The following is a 27,701-nucleotide window of genomic DNA, read 5'->3' as shown; positions in this document are numbered from 1 at the left end:
GAAGATGTTAATTTTGCTGTTAAATATTTTTTTCAAACTCGGTGCGGCTTCGTGAAATCCAACCGCGGGAATTGGCAAAGATGAGCCTTTTGCGCCGCTTGGTGACAGCTGTTGTGGAAAACCGCCTGAAATTTGATTTACCCCCAGTGCTTTTTTCATCTCTGGGCTCCAATATTTGCTGTCTGAGCCAAAAACATTTATCAAATTGCCTTGCTCTGCCTTGTAATAAATGTCTGCCGTTGCTGTGTGGTTGTACGCGAACTCAACCTGTGCAACAAATTTTGTTCGGTCAGCGTTTGGATATTTTGCAAGAAAAGGTTTCCACGCATTGTCTTTTGCCGCTTCAGAAATTTTAGTTGCTTCTGGGGTTTTCATCCACTTCATAAAATCTCTTTCTTTGGAATCAGCTCTCGGAATAGGCGGCGCCATTTTATATTAAAGATTTATTTTTCAAAAGATAATTATAAAGATGGTTGTGCTCACAATCGACGCGAGTTCCAACGGGGAAGCTGTTTACTTTGACCAGCCAATTGAAAAACCAAGGTTTATCAGCCTGCTGTCATGCTCGTTACAAAACAGCTGGCGTAATCTGGAAGAAATTGGCTCCATAAGCATTAAACAAAACAATGTGAGCAACAATGTTGCTGTTTTTTTCCCAGGCAACTACAATTTTGATGAAATTACAACTTACCTGACTAATAAGTTCAAAGATCAACAAAAGCTAACAGTAAAAAGGGATGATTTAAAAAGAGGCTTTTCAATAACAAAAACAAAAAGTATTGAAAGCTTTTCTTTTGATAAAAATCTTTCTAAACTTTTTAAGAACACAATTGTTGATGCTTCTAACGCAAGAATTGAAGATTTTACTATACCAGACTTTTATTACATTCACTGCGATTTACTTTCCAAAGAAAATAACTTGTATAATGGAAAGCCAAGTGACATTCTCGCTTGTGTACCAATAACCGGGAAACCTTATGATTTGGTTCATTACCCTCAAAATTTTATCAATAATTCACGTCGAATCGACGCTGTTCAGAGTGTGAACAGTGTCACATTGACCGTCAAAGACAAAACTGGCAGTAAGTTTGACTTTGTCGGAGCTCCGCTGCATTTTGAATTAGAATTAAATTAATATTTTTTTATTGTATACGGCCATGTCATCTGCTAATGTTCTCCCGAGTGCCCCTGCTTATGGTGATCGCGAAGAAACACAGCTTTATCCAAGCCTCCCAGCAAATGCCGAGAATTTCCGGCTAACTGAAATAAGTAAAATTGAAAAAGAAATATCTGATGAAGCTGAGCATTACAGGCTTGTGTTGAAAAAATATAAAAAAGTCCGAAAAGTTATTCACTGTTCCGTGGTCTGTCTTGGCGCCGTGACGGCAGCTCTGTCTTCTGGAGCTGTTGCGACATCACTTACTGGTGTTGGAATTGTTATAGGCGCGCCTGTTGCAGCAGTAGCAGCTGTATCTGGCGCAGCTTCCACTGGCCTGTCAGTTATCAACAAAAAGCTTGAACGTAAAGTTAATAAGCACTCAAGAATCCTCGCTCTGGCTGTTGCAAAACATGACTCGATAAACAGCTCTGTCTCACAAGCTCTGAATGATAATCTTGTTTCTGACAAAGAGTTTCAACTGATCTTACGAGAAATGCAGAAATATCGTCAACTTAAAGATACTTTACGTTCAAGCTTTGCACACAAACAAACAAATTCACTCCAGCCAGACATCGGAAAAATTCGGGAAGAAATCAAGAGAGAAGAACGCAAGAGATTGGAAAAAAAAATTCTCGAAAGCGCCACCGACATTTCGAAATAAAATTTCAGTCCAATAGAACATTTTTTCATTTAATGAAAGAATGATTGTCTGCGCTCATCTTGTCGTTTACTTTGTGATGGAAGCATTGTCGTTCGAGTTGCAAAAAAATGTTCGAGACATAACCCGCGATGTTGTTAATTGCCTGAACGAGGCAAAATAAAAGGTTACAGCGCACTTAAAGTGACTTTCAGCCGAGTCGAAAGGATTAAATCTGAGTGTGCAAAAAATACAATTAAGTTGAAGCGAACAGCGAGAAATTGCGTGACCCACAGCGGCATGCAAATTTTTTTTGTGTTTGCGTGCGTGGGTGTACAAAGTCGGGGTATTACCCGAATGATATTTTTAGACTTTTGTAAGTTGTTTTCATTCCTGTGTGCTTAAAATCTGAGTTCTAAGCACTCAGGAATGTAAAATCTATTGTTTTACACGTGCACAACTATTGTTCTTTTGATTTAATGCACGTGACGGCCAATTGTGAGTCATTGTCACTAAAAATAGCTTAATGATGTCATTTTCTTTACTCTGTATATAAATCAAGCTAACACCTGGATATCATAAAGAATGACGAGCCAAACGCCAACAGAACGTGTTTTACTTCACAATCCTCGAGTTTATCAATTTTTGGAAGAAGTGGCAACACAAACAGTTACTCCACAAGAGAAACGACAGATAGAATACCAAAGAATCTGTATTGCAAGAAAAAAAAGCCTGAAAAAGATCAACAACATCGAGGCAGCAATACGCGGAAAAGTACAAGAGCTTGAGCATGAACGCTCTCTTGTCAAGCAATTCGACCAACAGATAACACAGATGGAGCAAGACATCTAACTTGAGAAGTGTGTTGGGCAGTATTTAGTCAACAACAATGAGAACTTGGCTAATGCTAAACAAGAAATCTAACCTGAAAGTGTCAGGCAGTATTTATTCAACAACGTGGAAAAACTTGACTATCCGCGAAACAAGAAACACCACCTGAACTGACTTCTCCTTCGGGAGTCGTCAACGTCCGCTATCGCTGGCGATAGCTAGGCGTTCTGATGAGATCTGAAATTGATCGAAACGACTCCTGATTTAAACAAAAACAACAATAAAAGAGATGATTATACAACGTTTAATGGCTAAAAGTTAAAAATTAGATCTGTTGTGTGTGTTAACACTCGGGGAATCACCTATTAACTAAAAATAGTGTATGACACGATGAGAATAAACTCACCGTGATCTTATATTGTTCTTTAATGTGCTAGAAAGTTCTTAGCACAATATGTCATTGTATATATTTGAGCGTTTGTTAAATTGAATATTGTTGTTAATTTATCATAGCTCGCAAAAAAAACACATACGAAGAGTTTCAAAATGATCGCTGTGTTCCATGCAATTTTCTTTATTTTCACCGAACTTTTTGAGCCTGCTTGGCAGAAGAATGTCAGAAGAATAACATATCAAGTCGTTGAGGCCATGGAAGAAGCAAAACATAATAAATCACCCGCCGATTGAGTTGTTCCTGCTTAAAATATTCTTAATTTATGCACTCACCGGAGCGTGCAAGTTTTGTTTAGCTTGTTAAAACGTTTGCGACAACACTGCTGTCTAATTTTTTTAATTTTTCAATCAGCTCGTCTGTTAAAAAGATTGTTATTTGTTTTTCATTTTCTTTAGTTTTTTTGTATGTTGTAAACGCTTTTCCACGAGATCTTTTCAAGTTTTTCTTTACACTCAAGTTAATTTCTCCAGTTCTCCCTCTTCCCATCTTCGTTTACTCAATAAGAGCAATTGTTCAATAGGAATTATTTCTGGCACAGCAATTAAAGGTTAGTTGTAATTTAATACAATGGCGCCATACAACGATTGGTACACTGTCGGGTCCGGCGAATCTGCTTCAGGAAGTTAGGAATGTGAAAGCCACTCACATTTTCCTCCTTTTTTTACCATTTCCACGCCTGCTTTCCCGATTTTGCTTGATATTTTTGAGCGCTCAAGCCGCAGAGATTTTGGGTGCCGCTCGCGATTTTTGCACACACATATATGATAGGAGTTTTGGTCACTAATCGCGACAATGAGCGAGGCGAGCCCGGGCGAGCCGAGCGAGTTGTCGCGATTAGTGCCAAAACTCCTATCATATATGTGTGTGGGGGCGGCATCGAAAAAACGTGCCCCAAAGGGGGCGGCATCGAAAAAAGATGACAAATGTGGTGCCAACAACATGGAGGTGAAATGTGTTGCCAACAACATGGAGAAATACATTACATTTTCATTAGGTGGTTTGCGTTTTATTGACAGCTTAAACTTTCTTCAAGGAAGCCTTGATTCACTTGTAAGTGCGACACCAAAGGAGTCATTAAAAATAACAAAAGTTATATCGCAAAGAAACAGCGAAAAAAACGATGAATTTAAAACAAAAACACTAAAAGAAAAAATAAAAGAAATAGAACAAAATGCTGAACTTCTTTTCAAAAAGGGGATCTATCCGTACGAGTACATGGACTCATGGGATAGATTTAGCGAAACAAGTTTGCCTGAAAAAAAAAAGTTTTACAGCAAACTTAAAGACGATCATATAACAGACGAAGAATACGATCACGCAAATAGGGTATGGGAAGCTTTTGGTTGCAAAACGCTGGGCGACTACCACGACCTGTACGTTCAAACAGACGTTGCTTTGTTGGCAGACGTTTTCGAAAACTTTAGAAAAATCTGCCTTGAGCAGTACGGGTTGGATCCTGCGAATTATTTTACGTCGCCTGGCCTTTCTTGGGATGCACTCTTGAAAAAGACAGGAGTCGAGCTGGAGCTGCTTACAGAAGTTGACATGCACCTTTTTATCGAAAGAGGACTGCGTGGAGGGATTTCGATGGTTAGCAAGAGATACGCAAAGGCTAACAATCCATATGTTGAAGGCTTCGATTTACGCAAGCCAAAAAAATACATAATGTACCTCGATGCAAACAACCTTTACGGGTGGGCAATGAGCAAGCCACTGCCAAAAAGTGGTTTTATATGGAAAAGAGTTATGCCGACTGAAAAAGAAATAATGAGAAAAAAGGAGAACGGCAGGACAGGCTGGATTTTGGAGGTAGACCTCGAATACCCTGCAGAACTGCATGAAAAGCACAACAGCTACCCATTAGCACCTGAGAAAAAGAAAATAAATAAAGACTTGTTTTCACCCTACCAAAAGGAATTGATAAAAAACCTTGATCTGGACCCACCAGACAGCGAAAAGCTTGTTTTAACTCTTGAGGGCAAAACTAATTATGTTGTGCATTATCGAAACTTGCAGTTTTATTTGGAACAGGGAATGAAACTCAAAAAAGTGCACAGGGTTTTGGAGTTCGAACAGGAATGTTGGATGGAGCCGTACATCAGGATGAACACAGATTTCAGGAAAAAAGCGAAAAACGACTTTGAAAAGAACTTTTACAAGCTCATGAACAACTCAGTTTTTGGAAAAACAATGGAAAACTTGCGCAACCGTGTTGACATAAAAATAGCTCGAAGCCACGAAACGAACAAAATAAGAAAACTGGTTGCCAGTCCATTGTACTCAAGACACGTTCTGTTTTCGAACGATCTTGTAGGAATCGACATGCGGAAAAGCAGACTTTATCTCAATAAACCTGTCTACACAGGTATGGCTATCCTTGACAACAGCAAGATACTGATGTACGACTTCTTTTACAACCACCTGAAAAAGCTATACGACCAGCGCTGCGAGCTCTTGTACACAGACACAGACAGCCTTTTGCTTGAGATCGAAACAGAAGACGTTTACGAAGACATGTGTTGGAACAAAGAAAAATACGACACAAGCGACTACCCAAAAGAGAATCCACTCTATTCATACGAAAACAAAAAGGTCTTGGGAAAAATGAAAGACGAATGCGCAGGAACCCCCATATCAGAGTGTGTTTGTCTCAGACCAAAAATGTACTCTATCATTTACGGCACGCAAACTGCGGACCAAAAAAAAATCAAAAAAGCGAAGGGTGTAAAAAAGAGCGTTGTCAAGAAGCAAATTGTACATGAACAGTATAAGGAAACGCTTTTTAGCACTAAGCAGTTATGGCATGGAATGAACATACTTAGAAGCGAGGGTCATGAGATTTACGGAATGCATCTCAACAAGGTCTCGTTGTCGCCTTTTGACTCAAAGCGATGGATAGCGGATGATGGAATACATACAAATGCTTACGGGTATAAGCCACATAAAAAATAACTTTTATAGCTTTTCTGGCGGTAACTGTGTATTTGGAGGAATAACTAGCAATTCTTCACGCACGAAGCCGCGCTTGGGACCATCGTGTAAGTAATAAAGCACTGGCTGATTAGGTTTAGTAACAGACCTTTCAATGCTGTAGACTTTTAATGACCAAATCGGATCTGTTGCCCTTTTTACACCACCTTCCAGCTCGCCAGGTTGGTAGGGAAAGCGCACATTAACGAGAGAAGGGATTTTTTTTTCTTTCTTGCCAACAGGTCTTGTATATTTTGAGGACGGTTTTGACGAAACAGCCTTTTCTTTGATTGCTGCAGCTGGTTTCTTACCAGTAAGACTGGTTACTTCGTTGTTCAGAGCTGTAACAACTTCGGGTAGCCTTTTAACCCACGCTGTCGACCTCTGGCCAGATGGCAGGGTCATCTCGACACCGTACTGATAACCAAACAGGCGCTCTGCCAGTGTTTGATTAAAACGTTCAACAATGGCTTGATCTCTGTGGATGTTAACACGCCCGCGCCTAATATAGGTTTTGTGATTTTCCATTTCTTTGGTAACAGCACCCATGAATTCGCGACCGGGGTCAACTTGAAGCATCTGTGGCCATTTTAGTGAACTTCGCCTGTAAATTGCCTGAAAACCTTTTGCAACCTCAGTTGAATCTTTGGAGGTCAAAGGCTCGGCCTCTTTGTAACGGCTGGCAACGTCGACAACGGTCAGAGCGTATTTGTAAACTTTTCGCCCTCGCGGCAGTTTGTCGTGTGGCAGAAAAAGAAGGTCCGCCTGGTGGACCGCGTTAGGAGTAGAAACATCGAATTTTGGGCGAGGAGCGTATCGTGGTGCCGGAAGGTAGATCTGCCAAAGGGCCTGCTTAACTAGCCACTTTTTTGCAGCATCTTCGGAAACCTTGGCGGCCTCGGCTAATTTTTTTATCGCGGCAATTCCTTTCCAGTAGCCATGGGGGCTATAGTAGACTTTCGAGATCTTTGCGTCCATGTGTGTATACAAGAAAAAAAGAAAAGTTTAAAGAAACCGAAAGGCAGCGTACCCAAGTGCAAGCGCGCCAGCGCCAACGAACATCAGTTCACCTTGTTTCTGCTGCTCGCTTGGCTGATAAAAATCAGAGAACTTGGGCTCTTTCGGTAAAATAATTTGTTTGTCAGGATGTGCCTGGTTGTAGAGTTTGAAAGCGTAGTCAGTGTTAGTGAAGTTCTGTTTGGCCTGCTCTTTTATTTCCGCGTTAGTTTGTATCCAGTCGAGGAGCTTGGTGCGGTCGCGAGAGTATTTCGCGTAAGCGGCCTGGTAAGCCTCGAGAGCTTTGTCGTGTCTTTCTTTTTCTTTTAAAGCGGCGTCATCTCCGCCACCCAAAGCTCGAGCAAGGTAGTTGCCGCCAATGAAAGCAGCAGCGTTCAAGATAGCTCCGCCAGCCATAATCGCGATGCTTGCCATTGTGTGTCTTTGTTCTTATATTATGCGAATTTTTTTTTAATTGGTTGGGAGGATTTTCTGGTCCTCGAGATATTGTTTTAGTGCAATACTGCCTGTCATGACGGCTGTGAACTTTACATAGTTCATAAAACTGCTGCTTGGGTCGGATGTGAAGTTTTCTTTCACAACTTTTTTGGCAGCCCAGCCGATTCCGGCGGCTAGACCTGTAATGGTGGCTGCATCCATGAGTGTTTTCACGAGTTTGTTGTCGGACATGACGGTAGAACTTAGTTCAGTATAAAATAAAAAAAAACATTTAATTGAAAATTCATTGTTCCCCTTCTTCTTGAGCGCTTTCGCGCACTTTCACGAAAATATCTGGGTTTTTTGCAATCCAAACGATTGTTTTGACGCACTTTTCCGTGAAATTTATCCAAACCAAGCCAACCGTTGAAACTGCAGCAACGGTTAACATAAACTGTTGGATGTCAGGGACTTTCCACATTTTATTATAAAATGATGAAAAAATATTTAATTGAAAGTTTATTAATCCATCGGACGAATTCCTCTTTTTGGTTGCGGAATTTTCGATGATGCGCTGATTCGCTGCCGCTCTGCAGGAGCCTCTTGAGCGGGCTCGGGTTCTGGTGCCGTGCCTTTGGCTGGGTGGGTTTTGCTCTTGAAAAAGGCATTGATGTCTTCGCGTTTGAAATAAGTTGTAATAATTGCAACGCCAATGCCCAGCAAAGAGATCCATTGATTTGTGCTTAGACCGCTGGATTCCGGCGGAGACTCGGTCGGAGCTGGGTCCGTTACGGGTGGAGTTACATTTCGCTTAGCAGACGCAGATTTCTTTTCCTTTTCTTTTGCAATTATGGCAGCGGCCTCGACAGCAGCTTTTTTCTGTGCTTCACGAGCCTGTTTTGTTTTTTCAGCTGCAAGCTTGCCAGCAGCCACTCGCTTTGGATTTTTGGCAGGTTTTGTTGCAGGAGTTGTTGAAGTGACTTGTGGAACGTTTTCAAGAACAACTGCAGGTTCGCTCGGTATTTGTGTTTCAGGGTCCGCCATTTATTAGAAAAAATAATAATATTTAAATGAAAAATGCTTAGCAAACTTTTTTGGTCAGCATTTAATGAGCATTGTTCAGTAATTACTTAGCATTTTCTTAGCATTGCTTAGTAATTTACTCAGGAAGATCTTTATGCTCGCTTTCTAGAGTCGCTTGTGGTGCTGTGCTGTAATCAATGTGCTTTGCTGTTATCAAAGCAACAGAAGCTGGAGCAAGAAACTTGCCGTATTTGAAAGACAAACCGCCGACAAGATTGGAAAGCTCGTTGTTGATGATGTAGTCATTGTTTAGCTCTTTTTGCAAAGCTTCAATATTTTTTAAGGGCACGAACAGACTTGCGGCTTTCGTAAAAAGAGTGAGCGCGCTGTCGATAAGATTTTCTGTGGTCTTGGCCCCAACATACGCTTCGTACCTCTTGAAGTACTTTTCGACGTCTTTCTCGGTCAAGCGCTTTACCTGATCGTGAGTTAGCTGCACACCGATTGCTTCTTTAGACTTGCCTGTTGAAACAAGTCTTGCAAGCTGTTCACGTAAAGCTGGAATGTCAGGTCCCGCTGCTTGCATCTCTGACGGCATACTGCCTGGTTCAGGTTCAAGCAATTCCATTACGGACGTTTCCAACATAATTCGTTCACTTGCAGTGATATCGGTGGAAGTTGCGAACGGGTCAGCCATTTATTACTCAAAAAAATATGTTCAATAAAAAAATTCTGTGCCGTAAGGGTGGCGATGAGAAATAACAAGATGCGAAAACTTATTTTTTTTCAGCTTTGAAATGACTTCTTTGTAATCTTCATGGGAAAGTTCGCCAGCGTAATCCTCAAAGATTGCCTTCGTGGTCTTGGCAGAGGGGGTGTAAAAGAAAACGATTGCCGCAACATTTTCGCGGAATGAGGATGTAATGCTTGTCATTTTTTGAGTCAGCACCCAAACGCTCAAACCTGCGTGGTGAGCAGAGAAAGCAAGATTCACCAACTCCCCCGTTCGCCCTTTCACATCTTTAGAAGCAGCGCAGTCGTCGAGGATGATAAGCGTGTTCGCACCCTCAAAAAGAAATCTTGAAAGCTTTAACCAAGATTCAACCTCGTGCTGCTCGCAAATGAAAACAAAAAATCGAAGATCTTCCTCAGCAAAGCGATAATAAGTCTTGTTGTGCGCGAAAGTCGGGCATATGAGCACGATGTAGTCAAACTTGCCTCGGAAAGGGCCACAAAGCTGATTGACCACGTACCTTGTTTTTCCTGAGTTTGTTGGTCCCACAATGAGGGCGTTGAAGGGAATATTGGAAGGATCCATGTCAGAACAGAACTTCGTTTGCGTTCGTATATTATAAAAGCACAGATTCTAACTGCCTGTTAATTATGTTCATCTGGGCGTCGCTGATTACGTAAATGTGGCAGTTCAAATTACCTGAGCCGCTTGTTTTCCTCTCTAGCTCAAGCTGGACACCGTCCTTTGTGTTCACAAGGCGCTTGCCGCTTCCGTGCATCGAGTGGTCAGCCATGGAACGCAGATCAATCAGAAGGCCGAACTTTTCTTCTGTGTAAAACTTTTGCAGGGTCATGTGCTGCGTTTTATTTTTTTCTTTCATGTAGAATCTTTTAACTTCTTCCCATATGTCCATTCCTTCGATGCCGTTGTTGTACAGCATGTTTGGCGAGCCGTTGACAGTGACGCTTACTTTTGTAAGGTCTGGGTTAATGTACTTTTCCGAGATCCTTGCACCTTTGGCATATTGCTCTATAAAAAGTAGCAAGATACCTTTTAGGGACCTCCTCTGAGGGTTGACCTTAAGATTAAGACGTGTGTCGGATCCTTTTGCAAAAGTAACAACTTCGGCACGCTGGATGTGGTCGTAAGCGAACTCTTTGCCGCCCGAGTAAGCGCTGAACGCCTCATCTGCAATTTCCTTGCTTCTTATCATTTCGTACTCTAGCTGTATGTTTGTCAGCTTGTATTTCAGTTTTGTTGCATCTGAGCCTCTTACAACATGTTCGGCTGCCGCGAGCTTCAGTTCAAAAACAAGATCGTTGTATAGTGCCTGTGGATAAAATGCACCGTGGTCAGTTAAAATCTGGTGTTCCAGGCGTATCCGGTATTTATTTCCATATAGCTCATTCAGCTTTTTTTCTGCGTCAACTCCTGAAGTTTTCTTATCGCCAGCATTTGAGCGAATTTTGTTGAGGTCCTCGCTTTGAATGCCCTCTGGCACCCTGTCGTCGCGCTCCTCCTGCGAAAGGAAAAAATCCTCAAATATTTTGTAGATGTCATAGCCAACCGTGTCCTGCACGACGGTGCCTTCGTACTTTACAACAAACTTGTCGACCAGAGCTCGGCTGACGTTGTCAACCAGAAAGTTGTTGGCATGGCCTCCGCTCAAGTCGATGTTGAAGCGCAGCGCCAGCGAGCCAGGCACAATGACCTCGTTTTCGTTCAACTTTGGCACTGAAACATACAACGTTTCCTCTGGATTGGCTTCAGTGCGGTCAAAAGTGATTCGTTTTACAGCGCGCTCGGCTTTCAGTGCGCCGAGGATTTTCTCCGTGCGTCCCGGTCGAAGGTTTTCTTGAACAGCAGCCATCTCTCGATTGGTTTTATTGTTAAATTGAAAAGTTTAATTTGAAAATATATATAAATTACGTGATGGCAACAGGTGGTGGTGATTTTGGATACGAGGACCCTGATTTGGACCGAGATCTTGACCACAACAGTGATAACGATGATGAAGAGGAACAAGAGGTAAACAGAACAACAGAATTTCAGCCAGATATGGCATCAACATTCTACCATCATGGTGAAGAACATGAAATGCAAACGATGCAGCACGAACAGAGCGGGCTGCCTGATACCTCCTACGAAGAAACACCTTTGCTTGGCAGTGCGCAATCAATGAGCGAAAAGGCATGGAATGCTCTAAAAGGGGTGTTTCCAGAAAGCTCATCAACAAATCTTGAAGCCTCTTACAGTCTAAAGGGCAGATTACAAGTAAAAATGGCCGGAGCTGGTAAAAAATTATATGACCTTTTCACCACCAAAAGGGGTACAGGTGGTGAACAACAGCTAAATCCAAGTCTTACAAAAGAAATCAGGAAAGAACTTGGACCAATGGCACAAAAACTTATTGAGAGAGACAATGAAGAAATAAAAGATGAGCGCCAAAGATTAAGAGAAACTGAAAAAGAAGTAAAAGAAGGCGAAAAAATCAAAACAGCAAAAGAAAAAGCCAAACAAAAATTGCAAGATCTTAGAATGAAAAAAGAGAGAGCCCAAGCTAGAAAGGATCAACTTGGTTCAAATGTTAAAAATGAATCAGAATTGCGCGAGCTAGAGCAACGTATAAAAAACTATCAAATAGATTATGAAAACACAAAAAAAGAAATTGCTGCTCTTGAAAAACAAGCAAAGCAGAAAGAGAAATATAAAAAAATAGCCAACCAACAAAGGGCAATCATCGCTGCAAAAGAAATTGAAAGAAACACTTTGCAAGAAAGGTACAACGACACAAAAACTTTTAATGAACTTCGTGAGAAAGAAGCCGAGCTGAAGAGACAAAACGATGAAGATCAGGCTGTAATAGAGGATGATAATGCCTCACCATCTGAAAAACAAGCCGCGGAAGAAAGAGTTGCGGAAAGAACCGAGGAACTTGGACGTTTGCAAACACAGATTCCAGAAAGAGAAAGAGCGCTTCCACTTCGTGAGAGGATCAAAGAAATCTTCAAAAAAAATGGCGTGACAGTTACAGCGATCTTTCTTGCTGCTGGTGTCACGATTGGTGCTGTTATTGGGGCCATTACAAACTCTTTGAAGGCTACCGGCAAAGCTTTGGGAAAAAGCCTGAAAGATGTTGGCTCAAAGGTTGCATCAGCTCTGCCAGGGCTCATTGGCTCGATTGTGAGCTTTCTTTTCAAAACCGCGGGTCAAGCCATCGGTTTTCTTGCTGAACACACCTGGCTGCTTATCCTTGCTGTGGTTGCTTTTCTTGTTGAAAAATACATCAAAAAGAGACGTTAACGCATAAGGGCGTAGAGCAAAGCTGCAGCTCCAACCGCGCCAACAGCGACAGTTGCTTTGTTTATTTCGTGTGTATCATTGACTTCGACCTTCGTCGCTTTTGCGCTTTGCGCGCTTTCAGCTTTAGCACCTTCTGTGCTCACTGGTGCCGTAGTTTTTTTTGTGTCCCTTTGTGACTCCTTGTGTATAGGATTTGAAGGGTGGCTGTTTGGTGGGTTTACCTTTGATGGTCCTCCGGCCATCAGTTTAAGAGCTGCTTTTTTTGTTGATTTATTAACATCATTATTCAATCCTATTTTCATTCCTGCTACAGCCTGCTTCAGCTGATTGTTGTAGCCGACAACGCTTTCTGTGTTTATCACCATACTACCCGGCATCAGCCAGGCACCAGGGCAGACAGCAAGGTTAAGCCGAACCTTCGCTTCATCGATAGAAAGTTGGTATCTTTGAACTGACTTTGCCAGATCTGGTTGCCTTATAGCGTCTTCAACCAACACGAGGAACTCACTTTGAGCCTCCTTTGCGCGGCCGCCTGTGCCAAGTATGCTACTTCGAACGTTGACCTGCGAACCCAGAATACAGTAGACAAAAGCCTCTATCGACTGGTTTACTCTCGACAAACCTGCCTGAGTCAGCCCTTCTGCGGCGTTAGGACAAAACCAGTCTGCCTGTGCATATGCAGCGTCGTCTGGCTCGATATATTGAATTAAGTTACCCTTGCTTGCAGCTCCCCCTTCGTCCGAAAATTTATCGTAATCGGGGTATTTTGCTCCAGAATTTTTTGGTCCAATGTTAGTAAACCAGATATAAACATCACCAAGCCCATGATTGGCGCCTCTTGTGAAACGAAAATCGCTTGACGGGTCGACACCGAACTCAGCGCATATTCTTTTATACGAAGCCACGTCGTACTTGTTGTCGAACTGGCTAAACGTTGGGTCGCCTGGCAAGGCGCTTACGCTCTGAATTCCGCCCATCTGAAACAATATTCGCCTTATTGTAAAATAAACGTGAAAAAGGTAAAAATTACGCACAACAGGTGGCAAACTGAGAGCTGAGTGTTCTTCATCAAAAATTTCACGACTTATCCCACTGCCTGTTGTCGCGCACCAGACAGCAAAGTTAAGTTGTTGAGGCCAGTAGCCAATATTTGGGCTAGCAAGCCACCTTTTTGACTCTTTTCCTGATGAATGCTTCAGTTTTGTTTTTTGAAAAATCTCTCTTAATTTCGTTGTGAAATATTGATCTGGTGTGACGTAGATGTTTATTTTGCTGTTAAATATTTTTTTCAAACTCGGTGCGGCTTCGTGAAATCCAACCGCGGGAATTGGTAAAGATGCGCCTTTTGCGCCGCTTGGTGACAGCTGTTGTGGAAAACGTCCAGCGCTTTGCGCAACACCGAGTGCATTTTTCATCTCTGGGCTCCAATATTTGCTGTCAGAGCCAAAAACATTTATCAAATGGCCTTGCCCTGCCTTGTAATAAATGTCTGCCGTTGCTGTGTGGTTGTACGCGAACTCAACCTGTGCTTTAAATTTTGTTCGGTCAGCGTTTGGATATTTTGCAAGAAAAGGTTTCCATGCATTGTCTTTTGCCGCTTCAGAAATTTTAGTTGCTTCTGGGGTTTTCATCCACTTCATAAAATCTCTTTCTTTTGAATCAAGAAAAATTGATTGAGAAATGTCATCAGCTCTCGGAATAGGCGGGGCCATTTTTATATTAAAGATTTATTTTTCAAAAGATAATTATAAAAAATGGTTGTGCTCACTGTCACCACAACAAAAAATCCGAAAACTGTTTATTTTGACCAGCCTATTCCTAAACCGAGCTATATCCGGCTGCTAAGTTGTTCTCTTTACAACAGCTGGAATAGTTTGGAAGAGGATGGAATAGTTTCTTACAAAAAAGGGAACGAGGAAAAGGAGGAAATGCGTTTTATACGGCAAGGAAACTACTCACTCGACGACATTGGGGATATTTTTGAAAAAGGATTTCCAGAGAAAAATATGTTTTCTGTAAAAAAAGGCATTACGGGTCGTTCCTTAATAATAAAAGCAAACGAGGCCAAAATTAAAACTTTTAGACTGAATGAAAGTCTTATTAAGTTCTTAAATCTGTGGGTTCTTAGTGATACTGATTTTCTTAATCAAATTGTGGTAAATAATGTTTCAAATCCTAAAAATTACTTCATCAACTGTGACCTTATTGACAAGCAACAAAGCTTGCTAAATGGTAAGCCTTCAAGCCTTTTAGCTTGTTTTGACATACGAGGGAAACCGTATGAAAAAATTCATTACCAAAATAAGCATCTTAACGTCTTGCGCGACGTTGCGGCTGTTCACTGACTCTTTCGATAAGAGATGAAGATGAAAATCTATTCGAATTTAACGGCTTAAATCTTGCATATGAGATAGAATTAAATTAAATTAAATACAAAAATAAAATTAAAAGTATACGACCATGTCTTCAGCTAACGTGCTCCCAAGTGCACCTGCGTTTGGTGTTTGTGCAGAAGACAGCGTAAAACACGCGGAAATACAAACACTGTATCCAGCTTTGCCAAATCAACCAGAAAACTTTAGGTTAACAAAAATCAATCAAATTTGTTCAGAATTTGACAAAGAAGTTGCAAAATACCGAGCTGTTTTGAAAAAGTATAAAAAGGTTAAGTCTTTTTTTCATTATTCCGCAATTTCAATGGGTGGTTTGTCCAGTGTTCTCTCTGCTTCCAGCCTTGGAACAGCGGTAACAGTCGTTGGTTTGCCGGTAAGCGTTCCTCTCGCAGCATGTGCTGCAATTACAGGCGTTTTGTCTGCCGCTTTCACTGGAACGAGCAAAAAACTTGAACCAAAAATTATGAAAAATAATGAAATTACTTCTCTTGCTGTTGCCAAACGTGAAACTGTCAATAGTCTTGTTTCTGCCGCTCTCATTGACAATAAAGTTGATGACAAAGAGTTTCAAATTATTTTGGATGAATATTCTCGTTACATGGCCCTCAAAGAGACTGTTCGCATGCACCTTACAAAAAATTTAAGCCAAAAAAAGTCATCCCCACAGCCTGACATTGAGAAACTGAGACAGGAAATTCGACAAGAAGAATTAGATAGGTTAAAAAAAAGAATATCAGCAGAGTCGAAATCAGATTTGAGAAAATAAACACTGGATTTAATCTGAGTGTTCAGAAAAATAAAATTAACGCATGACACAAATCGTGACATTGTGTTACACACAGCGTGACATTGTGTGACACAGAGCGTGACAGTCACGCGTGACGTTGCGTGACAGGTCAAACGAAAGGGCAAAACCCTGGTCGGGGGGTGCTCGTTGGCTGTTTCTTGCCTAGCCCCGGCTAGGACTTTTTCCCCGCCGCTGACAAGGCGGCTGTCCCGCATTTTTACCTCTGCCGAGGTTTGAAATCCCGAGGAATTTCTGAGCACCCCCACGTTATCAGTAGGGCCGAGGCGGGTTCACCCAGGGGTATCTCCCACTGAAAGGAGTCCCCCTATACCCCGTAATTCACCATCCGCACAAGCCATTATAACAGGATTCAAGTGGTTGGCCATCCACTACCTCCCTTGACTTCACCAGAATTTGTGAACTAACAAAAAGTTACGGCCGCGTTAACTTATATATAGTTCACTTTGTCACATTTTTCACTTGTGGTACCCTTTCACCTATTTTGAGCAAGTACGCATGCGCTTTTGGGCATCAGGATGATGTCATCATTAATTAGACACTTGGTAAAGTTTGGTAAATAGGCTAAAATGTTGGTTCTTTTCCAAGCGATTTGCTTTATTTTAACCGAACTTTCTACTCCCGTTTGGCAAAATGAGGTCAGACAGATAACATATCAAGTCGTGGAAGCAATGCTTGAAGCAGAAAAAAAATAAACAGGCCCGATTGAGTCCGATGTTTCGGGAAAGTTCTTTCGATCGATCGATAAACTTCTGAGATCAAATCCTGTTATTTCTCGATTTCTTCTCTTCGCTTCACTTCGCCAGCTTCTGTGGGGGCACAAAAAATTACAGCGCGTTAACTGAGCGTATTTTTTTGGTAATATCTGTTCTGTTTCGTTTTTTATCGGCCCAAACACTAAATCCTGATTAGGCCGCCATGTTTTCTTCCTGCTCGTCCAAGGGCCTGAGAACTAAAAATATGGTTTCCAGACTCTCTCTGAAAATGTCACGCAACTCACGTAAGTCGCTCGCGATTTTGCGTGCCGCTAGCAGGGCAACCATTTTTCTGTCAAAAAAAAACGTTTTTGCACTTGTCAGACAATGATTTGCATGTTTTTTAACACGCGTTGTTTGTCAAAAAGTTTGCAAGAAGCTTTTTGTCAACTGATTTTAACAATTCGATGGTTTCTTCTCTTATAAAAAAGTTTTCTTTTTTTGCATTTTTCTGGTAATTAGGACGCATGATGTCTTGTTCTTTTGTGTTGTTTGAGATTTTTTTTGGGCATGTTGATATGATTGATTTCCTTCCTTTTCCCATTTTATCTTTATTGGGCATTTGTTCAATAGGAATTATTTCTGGCACAGCAAGGCAGCTTGATATTTGTGAGCGCTCAAGCCGCAGAGATTTTGGGTGCCGCTCGCGATTTTTGTACACACATATACGGGGAGGGTTTTGGTCACTAATCGAGACAAGGAGCGAGGCGAGCCCGGGTGAGCCGAGCGAGTTGTCACGATTTGTGCCAAAACCCTCCCCGTATATGTGTGTCCGGTTTTCGCTTTTCTCCAAATCAAATAAGCCCCCCCCCCATTGCCCTAGTTCTTTTAACACAGCGTATTTTCGTATCAAACACAACTCAGACGACCTTTATGTCAGAGGTGTATATATTTGATATCAAATGTGGATATTAAGTTATTTCCGAGAAACATTACATTCCATGCATCATGTGATATGCCATAACACAGCCCAGCCAAGAGCTTGCTCGCGCTTGAATCCATCTTTCGCATCTCATCAAAATGACACAGAGCCGAAGTACCAGTTTGTTTTCCTCTGCGGGTACGATAATTTCTATTGTTTCTGTTCTGTTGTACCTTGCTGGATTTCTGAGAGTTGAACTAAAGCTCAACGATCATGAAAAGAGGATAACGGAGATGGAGGAATTGCTGAAGGTTAAGATTCCTGCTCCAGTCGCCGCAAGTAAACAAGACCTGGCCACGTCATTAGCGGGTAAGTTGGTTTCAACTGTGTTTGAAAATCGGACTTTTCTTTTTCCGACGTCTTTCTTTACGTCGTGAATCGCTTGATTAGGGTTGAGTATATAATGAAGGCCGTATGGTGAACTAAATATTTTTTTTCAGGTCGGTTATGTGTATTCATGTCTTCCTCAGAAACATTCAGGTCACCGAGCAGAAAATATCGATAAAAGCAGAACTCTGAGTTTTCAAATTGTCAAATACTTTGTGTCTACATTTTACTTCCCTTAAAACGTGCAAACTTTGTTAGGAAACTTCGTTGACTCGCGACAAATACGACCAAAAAATGGCCACCGCATTCATTTGCTCGATAGCATACGTGCTTCAGCGAGAAGGGGGTCAATCTGTGATGAAAACAGGACTAGTTTCGTCACGCACCGCATAAAAGCTTTTGTACAAAAAACGATTCTTGATTAGAGCTACATGTTAAGGTTGCACACTAACACTGAGTAACCTAGAATTCTTCACGTGATGCGGTATGGAAACGAAATGTTCGTTTCTCTGTCATTTTAATTTAAAAAACGCATCAGCACTAGCAACAAGAAAAGAAGCTTTATGTAAGCCGTTTTCAAGTCATTGCGCATCTCAATAGTTTTTTTTCACTGTCTATTTGCCTTTTAGTTTGTAAACCAGTTAACCTTTTTTGATATTTTTGTCTAGACAAAACTACCAGCTCTCATTCCGATTCGGAAAACAACATAAGAAATAGACGACATCCTGATGGTGTTATGAATACGTCTGACGTCAAAGGAAGAGACGAGTTTGTTGTTAAACTAAACACGCTGTTGACAGAGAGAATGACACAACTCTGCCAGAGAAAAACTGAGTGCGCTCAAGGACCCCCAGGCCCTCCCGGTAACTCTGGACCCCGCGGGCCAAAAGGATCCCTGGGAAGGAGAGGGCCGAGAGGAAGGAAAGGGGACAAAGGAATTATGGGATCGCCAGGAAAAAGCGGAAAGCAAGGCATTCTGGGACCTCAAGGATTAAAAGGAGAACGTGGAATCAAGGGAGAGAAAGGAGAGCTGGGACCAAGCGGTAGACCTGGAACAAAAGGGGAGCCTGGGGAATCTATTTCAGCTCCTGAAATTGCCGTTTCGCCTCCAACGCTTACAGTTAATGAAAACGAGGCTGCCTCATTTCAATGCTCAGCGAGCGGTAATCCTCAGCCTGTTCTAGCATGGAGCAGAAATGATTCAGTGATACATCAATCAACAGCGGTCATTTCCGCTGGAAAAATAACCTGGCGAGTTGCGACAGGAAAAGACTCAGGCCTCTACCAGTGTACGGCAAGAAACATTTTAGGAGAAGCACGAGGATTTGCACGTCTTACAGTTAATGGTAACAGGAAAATAGTCTTGATGGCTATTTACAGTCGAGTTAGAAGGGTTTCTTAAGCGGCCTTCACACGACAAACTATTGGCCAACTCGTGTTGGCAAACTCAAGTTGGTGCGTGTGAACGATGCAACAACAGCAAACAAGTTGGCCAACTGTTGGCAACAAAATAGAACTTGTCTCTATTCTCGCCAACAGTTTGCCAACTTGTCTGCCAACTGTTGTTGTGTCGTTCACACACACCAACTTGAGTTTGCCATCTTTAGTTTGTCGTGTGAAGGCCGCTTTAAAAACACACTGGTTTCTGCCTCTCGGAATTTACAGCTAAGTGCACCGTCAGTGAAGTGGGTAAGCAAACGGAAAGATTGAAGATTCCCCAGATTGTACAAACAGAAAAATCATAACTTTTAAGTATCAAAAACTGGAGAAAAAATTGAAGTTTACTTTTTAAATGCCTGCTTCTTGCCAAAATAAGGGCAGATAATAATAGTGTGGTGGGAGGGGGGGGGGGGGGAGGGGGTGTGGAGGAATGAAAAAAAAAAGAGCTGTACTATTTTTTCCCTGGATTTTCTCTGTCGCAGTTTTTTTTATAGCCTGCTTGGGTATGGTTCCTTCCCTTCTTCTGTCTTTCGCACCTCTTATTCTCTCTCTTTTCGCTGGAATGATATATTTTCTCTTTTGTCCCGTGCCATAGTCCGTCCTCATGTAACTCTACATCCGGGACCTGTTTACGTCAAAGAAGGAGCCAAGGTCACCTTACCAATGTGTCATGTGACTGGATACCCACAGCCAGGGGTCACGTGGAGCAGGCCACTTGGCAAGCTACCGCAGGCCAGTGTATACAGTAACCATGGTAACAGAAGCACACTTGAAGTACGTAACGTCCAGAGTGATGATTCTGGTGAATACATCTGTACAGCGTCCAACCTTCTGGGTACAGTCGCTAGGCGAACATTTTTGGTTGTGGTTAAGCTTCCCAAATTCACTGTAAGGCCTCCTGCGAAAGTGTCGGTCTATCCAGGAGATTCTCTAACCTTGAACTGCAGTGCAACTGGCGAACCACAACCAGTCATTTCGTGGAAGAGGCACGGATCGCAACTGCCCGTGGGAAGGAGCCACGTGTTAAGTGGCGTACTTACTTTGAGAAATTTTAGAAAGGAAGACGCTGGCATCTATATCTGCGTGGCTACAAGTGCCGGTGTGTTTGAAAAAACTGCTGTAAGCAACATACAGGTGACTCCATCTGGTAAGTCCCTTGAACACGCTGCGCTTGTGTGCATTGTTTGACTCTCACTGTGGGGAATATACTCACGGGTAGCAATAAGACATACATTTAAAAACTGAAGACAACAACGTGTTGTTTTGTTGCCAATAGAAGAATAATTGTTCTCCCCAGAAAACTGCATCACTCATCTAATAAATTTAAACTTCTGGTTTCCTTTAGAGCAAATCTAGTTTAATGCGATAGCTTTAAGAGTTTCTAGTAATCATCCAATTGTCGATCTCAGGTGGGCGTAGCACATGACACATGAGAGACAGGCTCAGTGCGTATATCAGATCGTTTCCTGCGCGCACAGCAATGAGTACACGACAACGATTGTATGTTGGCAGACACGTTACTACATATACTGACCCTTCTTAACCCCAAGTTCAAAATAATAATTCTCGTTAAATTTTCTTTTAATCAACAACTAGGGGATATTGTTTTGGTGCACCTTGAAATTCCCAGAATTAGTGTTCAATGAAATGTTAGAATAGAATACGAGTAATCCCCCTTTTTTCTCATTTTCTGTCGAGTTATTTTCTCGCGCGCTCGCGTGCTCTTCCAGTTCACTGACCCTGAAAAAAATTAACGGACTGCTCGCAGTCCAATAAAATGTTAATTCTGATAATTTGGTGCTTCGTCAGGGAATATTTCCCAGTTAATAGCTTAAGTTATTGTAGTCACCTTCTGCTTGACAATCTAGGTATTGAAACAAAAATCGAAAACCAAACAGTCGTTATATGGTAAATGATACCAAGCTAAGCGTTTTCAAGGTATTCACAAGCGTCATTGTGCATCATTAAACATAAAGTTTATTTTGTTAAGATCAAGATTGTTCGACACTGTTGAAAGCTGGCCACACGCAGAGTGGAGAGTACACTATTGACCCAGACGGTAGAGGAAAGTTCAAGGTCTACTGTGACATGCGCACTGATGGCGGAGGCTGGACTGTGTTTCAAAGACGACAGGACGGCTCGGTTGACTTCTATCGGGGATGGAACGACTACAAAGTAGGCTTTGGTCAGCTGACTGGTGAGTTCTGGCTTGGTAACGACAAGATCCACAGGCTGACGGCCTCTAGACCCAGTTCTCTACGAGTGGAGCTGGAGGACTGGAACGGAGTTAGAGCGTATGCCAAATATCGCAGGTTTGGTGTTGGTGACGAGCAGTCTCTGTATAAACTTGAAGTAGGTTCATATTCAGGTACAGCTGGAGATTCATTATGGTATCATAATAATATGGCGTTTAGTACGAAGGACAGAGATAATGACAAATCCTCTTTACACTGTGCAGTGCATCACACCACAGGTGGCTGGTGGTTTGACAACTGTCATAGGTCTCTTTTAAATGGGAAATATTTGGGAGATAATAGTAATGAGTGGAAAGGAGTTATCTGGTACGCATTTAGAAAAAAGTTATCTCTGAAATTTACTGAGATGAAACTTAAGTCCTCCTCTTAGAATTTAAGATGAACATCTCAAACTTTTCATTTTTGAAGTAAAAGGTCACTCCTGTTAGCATTTTACTGCAGTTTTGGGCATACAAACCAACGTCAGTTCAGTTAGTGGTGTTTGTTTGTTCATGGTGAAGATTTTCTGATGAACAGTTAGACTTTACTTGATTATTTTTCAATCGGAAAACCAGCTATCCTCAGAAATTCTCAAACATGTCAAACCTCCTCAGAAATTATGTGTAACACTTAGCTGAATTGCCCAAAGGTACTATATAATAATAACGAAATACGAAATATAAAGGACTACATGGCTCCCGATTTAAAAGTTTTAATTGGACGCCCCAGAAAGTTCCTAAGAATGAAAAATTTAAATTTATAGTTATTTCAATGGCATTCAGCATAGCAAAATAAGTTAATGAAATTAAAAACAAACTGTCTTTTCTCAAATGCTTTTTCTTGAGCTGCTCCACAGTTTCTTATGCTCCTCCAGTGGAGATTAGAAAGCAGCTGTTTGATGTAAATGCAGCTGACGATCAGTTTTATGACTGTACAATTAAAAGTCTTAGAATTATTCACTGTTGTTATGGCGTATTTCAGCGGGTATATATGTCCATGGGATTTAAGCGATGCAAACTGCTGAAACTGAACTTAATTAAACATTAACAAGTTGCAATTATCTTTATGTAAAAGATAAGAAGCGTCAAATAAAAATCTCAGCTATATTTTTTGCAAAAGAGTCCTTCGTGTAGAATTATCAGAAAGCTTAAATGGCTGGGTATTTAAAAGAGTAAATCAAGCATTAAATGTACAGTACGATGAATTGACCTCTGCCTCCCGCTCTGATTTTCATTGTTTTAAGGCAGTGTGAGTGAATTATTCTTTTGGTGAACATTTCGTTGTGTCTAACTCTTAAAAGAAACCGTTACTATTTGGACTCAACAAAATGGTGGAAATATGATGAAATACCGTAAAAGCTCTATTAAGCCACAACCCTTCCCTAATAAGACCGCCCCCCCCGTCAGGAAGCTCAGTTTTTTAATAAACGCCCACTCTCTATATGTTAAGCCCCTCCCCCCTTTCCTTGATGGTAACTCGTGACAATTTATGAACAAAGAAACAAGGCAACTTTTCGCTTTAACATTTACTTATTACTGTTGCTATGTTGTGTAAAATGTATTACCAAACAGCACTAAAACATTTGACTACAAGGCCACTTTATTTCTTTTATATGTACCAATTGTAGATAAGCCTCCCGGCTCTAATAAGCCCCCAACAAAGATCCTTAAATAAAATAAGCCTCGCGTGGGCTTTACGCTAGAGTTTTCTTTCGTAGAACAAATATAGAATATTTACTTTCTTCACAGGCCCCTTTCATGCTGCCTTAACCGCTGAAAATCACGGCAGTTCGTAAGCTGGGGGAGGGGATAAAAGTACGCGGGGCAGCTGTAGTATGCCTGGCGTGGGCCGCGCGTCCCCGTTCTCCCCCCCCCTCCCAGGGACATCTGTGGGGAGAGAGTAATATTCACAGAACGTTTTTGCCAATTTTATTGTTTTTAGCCGGCCTGGAGCACGTTGACTGCGTAAGTTGTCAGTAGTTTATATTTCTCTATTACTCGAGTTCAAAGAGAACTTATGAAAACAGTTGTAACCTTCTTTGATGAACTACTTGATGTGTTATTATTACAATTTTTACGCAGACTTTCCATTCTTTCTGCATTTAGTTTTGGCAGCCCAGTCACCAAGGTCAAGCCTGATTTCTTGCGGCTTTTTTCCTCAAAACAAACAAAGCAAAGGATTCTCTTGAATTCTATGCGAAATTTTTCGCAGAAAATTGGGTAAATAAACGGGTTGATAGCACTGTTTGCAATACCAAACCATGGCAGGATAATGTTGACTTTGAATGGAATGTGGCTCCAGTATACATCCCGTGCGAACCTTCTGAGTACTTCCGCTGTCTGCAGAGGAAGCCAACATAGTGCAAACACGACGACAATGCCAATCAACATTTTAGTGGGTTTGCGTCGCGTGGCCCTGATCCTCTCTATTGCCACAACCGAGTGGTGGCCTGGGACCGCACTCTTCCATAGCCTGACCCCGGTAATGAGATAAAGGGTTGCTATGGTTACCAAGGGAACAAAGTAACAAAACACAAGAAAGAGGAGTGTATAATTATTGGAGGACATTCCACTGTTTTTCCAGCTTGGAATACACATGTATTTCTTTCCTTCGACTTTCACTGTTGCAACCAAAAACTGAGGAATCGCAAAGCTGATTGCAATTGTCCATATGAGCACAATAAACCATTTGATGCGCGTCTTGGTGAATATCTTCTTCAGGGGAAAAAAGATTGCACAGAAACGATCTATGCTTATAGCAAAAATACTGTAAACAGAACTTACGACCGATAAAGCCTGGAGAGAGATGGCCAGCCGACACGTGATCTGTCCCATAATTCCCCCGAACCAGTCAAACTGGTTAAAAAAAAAGTTTACCAAGTAGAAAATGACAGGTATCATCAAGAGGTCAGCGGCTGCAAGATTGACAATAAGAAGATCCATTGTAGTGCGCGTGGGTGTCCTCGTGCGGATCACGTGGATAATGATGGAATTACCAATCAGATCGAGAGTTATGATGACGGATGCCAGGAAAGTTAGAACAACTTGCATGGTGATGCCTACACTCAGATCAATTCCTTACGCGCCTCCTGTGGACCGGGAAACGCATATTAGAAATTAATAAAGTGAGACAATAGAGATCCACAATAAAATATTTAAAAATTATATAAAAAAGGAAAAGACAGACAATTTTGCTAACTAGGGTAGGAGCATCAATTTATGGATCAAACAAATTTTGAAATTTGAAATTAGACTTTTCATTATCTTTTTGTATGTTCGGAAACGAGATGTCGGACTAGATGTCTGTTAAAGAAGGCTTTTCAAACTACTTTATGTAAATTTACGGGTCTGTACGGAAATTGCAGCTTTGCAGTGGAATTGACAGAGAATTAAAAAGATGAAAACGCAACGTAAAGTGCTGTATGCCTGAAAGGGTTGTCATAAACCTTTGAAGTTCAAGTAAATACCCTGGAGAAAAATATCAAATATTGACTCCAAAATAAAATTCATTTGCGGTGGATATTATTATGAAAAGACCCAACGTGACAACTTGAAAGATGGCGGAGTACCTGCCAAGGGATTTGAGTCCTTTTGAGGATAAAAAGACTGCAAATTAGTTTCTCAAACGAATTTTGTTTTTTTATACACGTTTTCTATGGAAAGTAAGCTCTTGCGTGGAACCCTGACTTAAAATCTATCCTGCAGTTCTTTAGAACTAATCGAGCGGATATTTATATTATTCAGATAAAACTAAGCATTTATTTCCATTTAAACGAAATATGGCGGAAGAAGTATGACAAACCTGATGTCGAATTATTCATCGTCAAATAACATGAGTTCTTTTCCATTTATGCCTCAGCTGAAAGAAAGAAAAATCAGTAACTGAAACGTTTTGGTTCAAAACATTTGACATGAAATACTAAAATAATAGTAGTAACTGGTATTATGAGTTGAATAACTATGAAATCCGCAAAAAAGTTTTGTCAAAACTGTTGTAACCGTAAAACAATAAAATCCATCGGTTTTTGTTGTCTTCACAAAGCGACCAAAGGGTAATTATTCATCTGTACTTTTAGCAACCTTCTCGGTTCTATACTGTTAATTATGGACAAACGTACGTAGATCTCCAATCTACATTCTCAGCCGGAGCAACAAATGCCTTAGTAATAATCTATTCAAATGTCTAGATTAAAACACCAAGACACTTGGAAATAAAATTAATTTTTATCGCGGGAGTTACAGATGAAATATTCCACAGTTGATGTATTTATTGAAAGATAATCACGAATTTGCTTGTCGAATTATTTAGCGTGAAATAAAACTTATTCTTTTTCAAATGAACCAGACTACAAGAAAAACGGCAGCTTAATTTGCTTTCAGAATAGGCTGTAACACGCAAGAAAAATAACACTGAATCGAGATAGAGGCCGGCCCCCTCTACTGATCAATACTCTTGTTCAAAGTTAGTGGAAAATGCTCATAAAGTTCGCCAGATCGCAATCTTGGGTTGTTTTTAGAAAATGATTTTTTCATGTCGGATAAGGAAAGCAACTCTCAATGAGATCCCATAGTGTTTTTTATTGGACATGTGAATTCGACAAACACACAAAAAAATCCAAATAGATTTCCATAGGCATATCTGATGCTACCCTAAAGCTTTCCTTTAAGAAGCAGTTACTTTATCTCCCGTTGTAATATATGTTAATCCTAACTGGCCATACAAACGTATTTTCCCGAAAATCTTGTAAAAATACCTATTAAGTACTTGCCTTGTATTGAACAACTTACCCCAAAAATATGGCATGAAAGGAATTCTACTATTTTAAATTGTCACTGTTTTAAATGAAGATCTATGGCAGATTTCCAACACACATGGCTGTGAAAGCTGTTTGCAGTTTAGACGCAAGCAGAAGTAATGCAGTTTTGTTCCTTTGATTATGATTATAAAGACAGAAATATTACTTATTGACGTGGAGGTTAAAATAATGTCACTTCAATATTATAATTGGCTTGAGAATGCAATCTGATTGGCTATCTCAAGTGGGTTTAATGTAATACAGCTAACCTGTAAGATGTTATTCAAAGAAGTGAGCACGCTACTTGCTAATGTTTCGTATCTTCTGCTTTCCCAGTCGTCCCATATTGTCTCTTTTCACGTTCATGACATTCAACATATTTTGCTGCTTTTCAGATGTTACTTTTTTTGCTCTGTGTGCTCCATAATGAGCAAAACCAAACTAAAAATAAAAGGCTTTCTGTTCGAGTAAACAGAATACTCTTGTGGGCGCCACGGTTATTATGAAACCAAATTTTTATATTGGCAGGTGATTTTCGGTTGAATAAAAAATTTTGAATATGGCAATTTTGAAAACGTTTGCTTTACAGAACACTTCGCCTTCTTATGATACACCCACAGTGTTGTATTGTTTTTCTTCAGGTGAAGCTTTAAAAGTAAATTAAAAAAAATTCGTTAGACGCAAACATAATTAATAATTCACTCATTTATGCAATTGCGTGCATATACACCAACTGATAATTCACTGACTGATAAAGATGAAGTATCGCATAACAGAGGCCTCGTGCTCTGTCAAATTCATGTTTTACATAATAGAACTTGTTTCCCAAGGTAGAGCGATTTTTCTTGTTTAACAACGCTTACCAACAGTCTGGCTGATATTTCGGCACATTTATTTTCTCAATTCTTTACTATTTTTGGTGCGACCCACGTGAAAGGAAGATACAAACGCGAAACAATTAACTAGATCGTATGAAAGGAAACTTCACCGTGACGTCATGTTAAAATGCTCTATTTATAGATCATGTGGAAACAGGCTGCCCATGATGAAATATCGACAAATGAACACTACTGTGTAGTCTTTTTTCACCTGGCAAATAAGTTTTAAAATGATTTAGTCAAGCTGTAAATATTACTAAATATTCTCAAACTCATTAATACCGTTGCCCCGGCGCCCCCGGTCGGTGGGGCTCATCCAGTGTACTGTTCATCACGTTCCGTCCGTTTCTCACTTGTTCTTCTTTCTCCTCTCTTTCTCGGATCCCGTCTTCCTCCTCTTCTTCCCCTCTCTTCACTTTCCCCCCTCCTTCCTCCTCCTCCTCACTGTCTGTCTCCCCCCGTGCCCTCTCCCCCCACTCTCACTCGACTCAGGCATTTGTGGGAATCGCTGCTTTTGTTTCTTTAGGGTCATTTCATCGTGTCATCCGATTTCCTGGTGCACTCGGCCGAGCGGCCTCGTGCTTTCATCTGTTTCTCGTGGGTCGTGG

The 27,701-nt window shown here is 41.1% G+C and overlaps 3 protein-coding genes across 4 annotated transcripts; 1 reads left to right on the top strand and 2 right to left on the bottom strand.

The window, feature by feature from the left end:
• Positions 1–9,857: 9,857 nt before the first annotated feature.
• LOC144663328 (uncharacterized) lies at positions 9,858–11,111 on the bottom strand. Its single transcript, XM_078524222.1, has one exon. It carries the CDS (start codon positions 11,109–11,111, stop codon positions 9,858–9,860), a length of 1,254 nt encoding a protein of 417 aa, XP_078380348.1.
• A 6,361-nt stretch (positions 11,112–17,472) lies between these two features.
• LOC144662310 (uncharacterized) lies at positions 17,473–21,811 on the top strand. 2 transcript variants are annotated; one of them, XM_078523094.1, is made up of 4 exons: positions 17,473–17,728; positions 18,415–19,092; positions 19,782–20,333; positions 21,183–21,811. In XM_078523094.1, exons 1-4 carry the CDS (start codon positions 17,518–17,520, stop codon positions 21,809–21,811), a joined length of 2,070 nt encoding a protein of 689 aa, XP_078379220.1. In that variant the 5' UTR covers positions 17,473–17,517. The 2 variants fall into 2 exon arrangements, with proteins under 2 accessions (XP_078379220.1, XP_078379219.1); XM_078523093.1 differs by lacking the exon at positions 17,473–17,728 and having other exon boundaries at positions 18,453–19,092; positions 21,177–21,811.
• A 1,538-nt stretch (positions 21,812–23,349) lies between these two features.
• Positions 23,350–24,492, bottom strand: LOC144663318 (substance-K receptor-like). Its single transcript, XM_078524215.1, has one exon. The coding sequence runs from the start codon at positions 24,468–24,470 to the stop codon at positions 23,424–23,426; it is 1,047 nt and encodes a 348-aa protein (XP_078380341.1). The 5' UTR covers positions 24,471–24,492; the 3' UTR covers positions 23,350–23,423.
• Between the last annotated feature and the right edge of the window lie 3,209 nt (positions 24,493–27,701).

This window comes from Oculina patagonica, chromosome 8, assembly GCF_052425735.1.
Source record: "Oculina patagonica isolate OP01 chromosome 8, crgOcupat, whole genome shotgun sequence".
Taxonomy (NCBI): Eukaryota; Metazoa; Cnidaria; class Anthozoa; order Scleractinia; family Oculinidae; genus Oculina; species Oculina patagonica.
The sequence above is the reverse complement of the archived record's forward strand: the minus strand, read 5'-3'. Positions and strand labels throughout refer to the sequence as shown.

Excerpts from the sequence above, each read along its gene's own strand:
- LOC144663318 (XM_078524215.1), bottom strand. The coding sequence starts at position 24,470 with ATGCAAGTTGTTCTAACTTTCCTGGCATCCGTCATCATAACTCTCGAT.
- LOC144663328 (XM_078524222.1), bottom strand. The coding sequence starts at position 11,111 with ATGGCTGCTGTTCAAGAAAACCTTCGACCGGGACGCACGGAGAAAATC.
- LOC144662310 (XM_078523094.1), top strand. The coding sequence starts at position 17,518 with ATGACACAGAGCCGAAGTACCAGTTTGTTTTCCTCTGCGGGTACGATA. Across the intron at positions 19,093-19,781 it reads TGCACGTCTTACAGTTAATG|TCCGTCCTCATGTAACTCTA; the intron begins GTAACAGGAAAA and ends CCCGTGCCATAG. Across the intron at positions 20,334-21,182 it reads CATACAGGTGACTCCATCTG|ATTGTTCGACACTGTTGAAA; the intron begins GTAAGTCCCTTG and ends GTTAAGATCAAG.